The sequence below is a fragment of the Otolemur garnettii genome, unplaced genomic scaffold (assembly GCF_000181295.1).
Source record: "Otolemur garnettii isolate 467f Iridium unplaced genomic scaffold, OtoGar3 scaffold00011, whole genome shotgun sequence".
Taxonomy (NCBI): Eukaryota; Metazoa; Chordata; class Mammalia; order Primates; family Galagidae; genus Otolemur; species Otolemur garnettii.
Window position 1 is genome coordinate 5,502,548 of NW_003852406.1, and position 7,878 is coordinate 5,510,425.

The window sequence follows — 7,878 nt, forward strand, 5'->3', positions numbered from 1 at the left end:
GAGGTTGCTGTGAGCTGTGATCCCACAGCACTCTACCAAGGGTGACAAAGTGAGACTCTGTCTCTAAAATAAATACATAAATAAATAAAAATATAAAATAGAACAAAGATGAAAAGACTACCTTGCACAAAGAGCCAAGTATATTTGTAAAAAAGCTTATTTTCTCTAGTAATTTGTATTAGTATATAACTAAACATTTAAATCTATTTAGCACGAGTTTTGACTAAAAGAAAGTGTACAAATACTGTTTTTTTTTTTGAGACAAGAGTCTTACTATGTTGCCCGTGGTACAGTGCTTTTAAGTCACAGCTCACAGCAACCTCAAACTCTTGGGCTTAAGGGATTCTTTTGCCTCAGCCTCCCAAGTAGCTGGGACTACAGGCACCCTCCACAGCGCCTATTTTATTTTTTGCTTTTTTGTTTAGCAGGTCCTACCTGGTTCAAACCCACCAGCCCATGTGTCTGTGGCCGGCCCCTAACTACTAAGCTACAGGTGCTGAGCCTGCAAATATGATTTTTTAAACTGCTTGTGACTCTAAAGCACCTTTTAACAACAATCCAAAACAAATAGTGACTTTCACTTCATTTTTTTATTCTGAGATGCAATTACTGACCTTGGTGCCATTTTCCCTAAGTCACTGATGTACTCCAAAAATCTAAACTTGATCGATACTCAATATAATCCATAGGTGGAAAAAAAGCTGAACTTGGCATTCTACACAATCAACCTGCTCAGTAGCAATGTATTTCCTAACACTTAATATATGCTCAGACATACAGCTGTTACTTGAGTTTAAGTAACAGTCAAACACTTCTTTAATGCATTTCAATAGACACTATTATGAAAGGCATATTTTACGTAGAAAATTTGTCTTTCTAATCACTTTGAATATATGGGAAACAGCCAGCTTAATACACATATAGTTTAAAATAAGGATCTAGTTCACAGGATAAACTAGTATGTACTTCCTATCCTAAAGTCTCATGGTTGGAAGGAACTGTGATCTAGTTCAACCCCTTACCAAATACAATAATTCCTTCCTTCCAATATACCTTGGAATCAAACCCATACCTGGTTGAAAAGCCCTCACTGATAGTACTAAAATCTTCTAAAACTGGGTCCTTGCTATTAATCAGATTACTAACACAATTTCTCTATAGTCCTTGAAAGGCATAGTTTATACATTATTCTCATTAGGCTTGAAAACACAGGTTTAGAAAAGAAGTGACATTTTCTTATCACTGGAGATTTCAGTAGCCCAAACTGTCCAAATATACTGATACATTGAATGACAGAGTACTTGGCAAGCTTCTGGAATTTGCTTAAAGCACCAAAATCAGCTAATCAAAGCAGTAGTAATAATAGCTGTCAACTCAAACTAAGTTTTCAATTTATCAAGTTCACACTCTGAACATAAAAAAGTCTTGTTAACATCTTTAAAGCTGAAGTTAGACTGACTTTACCTAAAAATCACTCACTGCAACTCTACAATGATACTATGTATTGGGGCAATAGATACGTGTACATATAATTCTTTACTCTTTCATTTTGAGATACATTAGCTCCTCTCTCTTTTTTTTAATTTTTAGCTCACGCATCTGGAAACCGACACTAGCTTCTCCACTCGTAAAACGTCTAACCCTCACTTCCATATGCCTTTCTGTACCTCACCAGCTGGAATCTGTCACAAAAACAGATAATCACATATGATACAGAAATAGTTGGTCCTGAGGCAGAATTAGGTTAACAGTTCTAAAATGAGGCATACGAAAAGACCGGGGGAAAAAAAAGATTCAAGCCCTACTTAAATAAATCATTTACCTCGATCTGGCTTCATCTTCACATCCAATTTCCACCCAGAATGCTGTGAAATACACGTGTGGGTTCCTTCAACAGACTCGCCGCTGATTCTAAGTCTGCTTCTTCGTTTTCAAAATGCTAAAAGAAATCACAATAAAATTAATCAGGTCCTGCCCTAAAACCTGGACCTCGTAAGAAAACTGTTGAGTTAGGCCTCTTCCTGGCACTAACTGCGGTGACAGTACCATTGGCTAATCTGGGGGGGAGGGGGCGGAGAACCAAAAGTCTCTCAGCACCTTGGGACCGAGCACCCTCCTCCCTGCCTCTGTGCTCTTCAGGCCAATGTGTCCTTCTCTGAACCAAAGCAAGATCTATTTATAACCTGGACGTACAGGGAAGAAGATAGAGTCAAGCAACACAAGCTAACTAATCCCTTCAGGGGGGAAAAAAAAACCCAAACCAAAAACGCCTCTGGGCACGGTGGCCCGGCGGCGACGGCATAGAAATTCCTCCACCTGTGAGCCGGGGCGCAGGAAACTCCTCCAGCCTCCCCAGCGCTCCACCCGCCCCTCAGGGCCTCACCTGTGTGATTAGCCTCTGGCTAGCCTTCCTGCGGCAACCGCGGCCAAGTTTACTCAGAAACCCGAGTCACCTCGGGCCCTGCCCCCATCCCCAAACGAACTCTCCGGGGCTGTCCCGGGTCGACCCTACCAACTAACTCCCAGCGCTACGGGCCCGGCCCGAGTCGGGCCCCGAGGAAGGTGTTCAGCGCAGGGGACTCGGCCCCGCTCTGTGCAGCCGGCCCGCGGAGCGCCCCTTCCGTCCCGCCGCGGCCCCGGATTTCCTTCAGCCCCGCCGCCCCGAGCGCCGCGCCTGCCCCTCTCCCCTCCGGAGAGTTGTTTTCATGGCTCCCTCGGCCGACCTCTGCTGACTAACTCGCTTTCCTCTCCGGTCCCAATCCCTCCTCCTCCTGGCACTTCGCTCGGCCGCTCGCCCAGCTGCTCACATCACACTCCCACCTCAGACCCGAGGCTCCGATAGGCGGAAGGCCGGCCAGAGCCGAGTGTGGCGCGCAGCGGCCCCCGGGGCTGCGTTAGGGGACCATGGGGGCCCGACACGACAAGCCCGACGCGGCTCCCCGGCGCCCCTGTGGCCATCCACCCCCGCCTCGCTCTGCTCCCGGAGCTCAGCCCTGGGCCCTGCCCGACTCGCACCCGAGCCCCGCGGCCCCCGGGCTCCGCCCGCCAGTCGCCCCGGCCGGCCCGCTTGCCCCGCGCCTCTGCCAGCTCCTCGCCCGCCCGCTGTCTCTAGCTCTGGCGCCCCAGCTCCCGTTCCCCCTAGCTCGCCCAGTTCTTTCTCTGCAGTTTGCCCTGTCAAAACACTGCCTGGGTCACGTGTCCCAACAACAGCCAACCCACCGCTCGTCACTTCCTCCTCTGCTGCCGGACCGACCCGGGCGCCGGGTTGTTATGGCAACGCCGCCGCGCGTCCCGGGGCACTAGTTTGGAGCCGAGTTTTCAGTGCAGGTGCCCGGCGGCGCGATCGCGCGGGAGACGGCCGCGGGGAGGAGTTGGCGGGGCCCCGGGGGTCCGGAGGGCGCCGGGGGCTTGGTCAACGCTCTCGCAGCCGGCCGAGGCGCGCTTCTCAGACCGGGAATCGGAGTTGGGCTGTTAGAACACCTGGAACTGGGAGATGTCGTCCGAGGGCCTGCCCTAGACGTGGAGGGTAATTATAGTCTCCTCCTCCACGCGGGATGCCGGCGCTGGAATGTGCTCCAGTCCCAAGTGGATTGTAGCGCTTGGCGGGTTGCCGGTGACCGGGAAAGAAAGGGGGGCAGCCACACGCGTCAGGGAGTCGGACGTTTAAGAACTGGAAACCCTCCTCACCCTAGATTTCCCCCAATCACTAGGGATTTGGGTAGGATTCGGAACTCAAGCTAACAAGGCACTGGCTGTGCTAAAAATAACTTTTATAACTTCTAAAACACTGACTCATGGGCAGGAGGACACTTTGGACAACATGTTATTGTTAGGGAGGTGTAATTTTTTTGTTGTGTTATACAATGTGACATGACGACATTTCGTGTTGTGATGTTATCATTACTTTTACAGATGACAAGAATCTGTTGTTCAAAAAAAAAAAAAAAGGCTAACAAGAGCTGCAGTTATTAGCTACTCAGTATATGGACAAAGTACTTATGGGTACGAGCCCAAGTGGATATAAAGAGAAGTACAAAATTTGCAAAGTTCTATGGTTTCATTAGAAAAAGTATTTTTTTAGAAATAATTTTGCATACAAGAATCACAACAGGAAAGAAAGCACTAAGCCAAGTCAAAAAGACATTACTCCGGCTCGGCGCCTGTAGCACAGTGATTACAGTGCCAGCCACATACAGTGAGAGTGGCGGGTTCGAACCTGCCCAGGCCAGCTAAACAACAATGACAACTGCAACAAAAAAATAGCCGGGTGTTCTGGCAGGCGCCTGTAGTCCCTGCTATTTCGGAGGCTGAGGCAAGAGAATTGCCTAAGCCAAAAAAAAAAAAAAAAAGAAAGAAAGAAAAGAAAGAAAGAAAAAAAAATTTGTACGAAAGTGCAAGATTGGCTAGGTGCTTGTAATTCAGCGGTTAGGACGTCTGCCAGCCACATCCACTGGAGCTGGCGGGTTCAAACCGGCTGGGCCTGCCAAACAACAATGACAACTACAACCAAAAAATAGCCAGGCGTTGTGGCAGGCGCCTGTAGTCCCAGATACTTGGGAGGCTTGAACTCAAGAGTTTGAGCTTGCTGTGAGCTAAGATGCCACAGCAATCTACCCAGAGTGACCAAATGAGACTGTCTCAAAAAAAAATCAGAATGAGTGTTGTATTTGTGGTTCTACCTTTAACTTTTTCGTTCTTTTTCTTCTTCTTCTTCTTTTTTTTTTTTTTTTTTTGATACATAGTCTCACTTAGTCGCCCCTGGTAGAGCGCCCTAGCTGCTGAGCTACAGGCACCTAGCAGCTTTTATTAGAAACAATCTTACTGGCTCGGCGCCAGCCACATTCACCAGAACTTGTTGCGGGTTCGAATTCAGCCCGGGCTCTACCGAGGATAACATAGTGACACTCTGTCTCCAAAAAAAAAAATGTGCAAGATTGGGGGCCAGAGGCGTGGCTCACGCCTGTACTCCTAGCACTCTGGGAGGCAGAGTTGAGCCGACTGCCTGAGCTCGCAGGTTCAGACTAAAAATAGCCGCGCATCGTGGCGTGCACCTGTGGTCCTGGCGTCTCTGCAGGCTGAAGCAAGAGAATCGCTTGAGCCCAAGACTTAGAAGTTGCTGTGAGCTGTGACATTACAGCTCTTTACTGAGAGCGACAAAGTGAGACTTTGTCTCAAACAAACAAAAACAACAGAAACGTGCAAGATTGGCAATTGCATTTTTTGGCCTCAGATAAAGTTTTTTATTTTTATTTTTTGTAGAGACAGTCTCACTTTATCGCCCTCTGTAGTGGCGTCACAGCTCATAGCAACCTCCAACTCCTGGGCTTAGACGATTTTCTTGCCTCAGCCTCCCGAGTAGCTGGGACTACCTACAGTTGCCGGCCACAACACCCGGCTATTTTTTTGTTGCAGTTTGGCCGGAGCCGGATGTGAACCCGCCACCCTCTTATATAGGGCTGGCGCCTGACCCACTGAGCCACAGGCACCACCCAAAATTTTGTTTTTTTTTTTTTTTTTTTTTTTTTTTGAGACAAGCGTCTCACTATGTCACCCTCAGTAGAGGGCTGTGGCATCACAGCTCACAGCAACCTCAAACTCTTGGGCTTAATTGATTCTTTTGCCTCAGCCTCCTAAGCAGCTGGGACTACAGGCGCCTGCCACAATGCCCGCCTATTTTTTTTGTTGTTGTAGTTGTCTTTGTCGTTTAGCAGGCCCCGGTTCGAACACACCAGCCTCGGTGTATGTGGCCTGCGTCCCAACCACTTAGCTACCAGCGCCAAGCCTCAGATAAAATTCTTATGAAAAAAGACTAATATGGCCAGGTCAGGTGGTTTATGCCTGTAATCGGAGCATTCCGGGTGGTAGAGGTGGAAGGATCCCTTGAGCTCAGGAGTTTAAGACCAGCCTCAGCAAGAGTCAGAACCACCTCTCTACTACAAATAGAAAAATTCTTAGAAAAGATGTCCCCAAGGCCAGCATCTTGCTGCACGACTGTAGTCCTAGCTACTTAGGATGCTGAGGGAGGAGGATTGCTTGAACCCAGGAATTTGAAGCTGCTGTGATATGAACTAAGCTGACGCCATGGCACTCTAGCCTGGGGCAACAGAGGGAGACTCTCGTCTCAAAAAAAAAAAAAAAGTATTGGGCGGCGCCTATGGCTTAATGGGTCTTAATGGGTAGGGCGCCTGCCCCATATAACGAGGGTAGTGGGTTCAAACCTGCCCGGGCCGAACTGCCGCAAAAAAATAGCCGGATGTGGCGGGCGCCTATAGTCCCAGCTTCTCCAGAGGCTGAGGCAGGAGAATCGCCCAAGCCCAGGAGTTGGAGGTTGCTGTGAGCTGTAATGCCACATCACTCTACTGAGGGCGATAAAGTGAGACTGTTTCTAAATAAATGAAGCAATATTTTTTCCGTTTTGGATATGTACATTAAAATAGCATGCATAAATGCAATAATTAACTCCAGGATTGTGTCTAATCAGAACAGGGCCGAACATTCAGGAGGGTAACATTTCATTTCTACTGCAGTGTTTGAGCATCATAAAGATGAAACTTGTGACAAATGCCAACAGGTCTGTAATCTATAAAATGGCTACAAATGTTAACTCCAGGTGGTTTGACTTTCATGTTATTGAATACTGTATTATGTAGTTGTTTTTTTCTTTTTAATGAACAGAAATTTTACTCTACAATCACTTCTCAATTAACCTTGGCAATGGGAGACAGAACAGCCACAGATAATCCAAAATGCTAAATTTAGCACAACAGCTGGGACCAAATAACAGCTATTGTAAAAGGATTCCTTGGTGAATAAGCAGCAGGATCTGTGGTTTAACTCCTCTCCTTCCACCTCATTTGCAAGAAGTGTAAAGACCAGAAAAATACTGGGAGCAGAAGCTAAGAATTTTGAATAATCTAGGGCATAAACTATTCTCTTTAACATAATTATGTTTTAACAGCACATTGGGTAAATGTTGATGTCTGGATATTTGTTAGACTAACCTGAAACTTTGTATTGGGATTCTTAAAACTTAAAACATTTGAAATTACGGCAGCGGAAAAGTATTTTTAAGTAGTGTGTTTCTCACTCACTCAAACTGTACTATTCACGAAACACGCAACTACTCCCTGCTAGGTATATACATACTCTGAGATCATGAAGGTCATCAAAACCAGAGGTTCACTACTCTCCTGGAGCCTACCATACCATTATAGTTGGATGGTCATGATCAATTCACATTTTACAGCATTAGTTTCACCTATAAAAACGACATATTTAGACTCTGACTAGATTATCTCATTCCTAATTCTAAAAATCCCTTTAGTGGGTGCCTGGGGCTCAGTGGGTGAGACACCAGCCCTATATACTGAGGGTGGCGGGTTCGAACCCAGCCCCAGCCAAACTGCACAACAACAAAAATCTCTTTATTGTATAAGACATGTTCACAGTGGTCAGAAATAGGGACCTAAAATGGCAACTGAGAGGGCATATAATCCTAGCACTTGGGAGGCTGAGTCTATAGGCTCGGGTCTATAATCCTAGCACTTTGGGAGGCTGAGGTAGGAGGATTATTTGAGACCAAGAGTTAAAGATCAGCCTGAGCAAGAGCAAGACCCTGTCTCTAAAACAAACAAACAAACAAAAAAGTAGTCCCAGTCGAAGGGTTGAGCCTAGGAGTTTGAGGTTGCATTGAGCTATGATTATGCCACTGCACTCTAGCCCAGAAGACAGACTAAGACCCTGTCTCAAAAATAAAATAGGCTCGGCGCCTGTGGCTCAAGTGGCTAAGGCTCCAGCCACATACACCTAAGGTGGCGGGTTCGAATCCCCAGCCCGGGCCCGCCAAACAACAATGATGGCTGCAACCAAAAAATGGCC

General features: G+C 47.0%; 1 protein-coding gene across 7 annotated transcripts in view; it reads right to left on the minus strand.

Moving 5' to 3' along the window:
• Positions 1-7,878, minus strand: part of FAM214A (family with sequence similarity 214 member A) — a 130,022-nt gene that overhangs the window by 88,591 nt on the left and 33,553 nt on the right. For 3 of the 7 annotated variants that reach the window (XM_023509971.1, XM_023509967.1, XM_023509968.1), the window contains one exon: positions 1,823-1,939. In XM_023509971.1, coding sequence (XP_023365739.1) covers positions 1,823-1,838 — 16 coding nt within the window. In that variant the 5' untranslated portion in view covers positions 1,839-1,939. Of the gene's footprint in view, positions 1-1,822; positions 3,176-5,926; positions 5,931-6,569; positions 6,582-7,878 lie in introns of those variants that run through there. The other 4 variants (XM_023509970.1, XM_023509969.1, XM_023509972.1 and 1 more) reach the window with 4 other exon arrangements.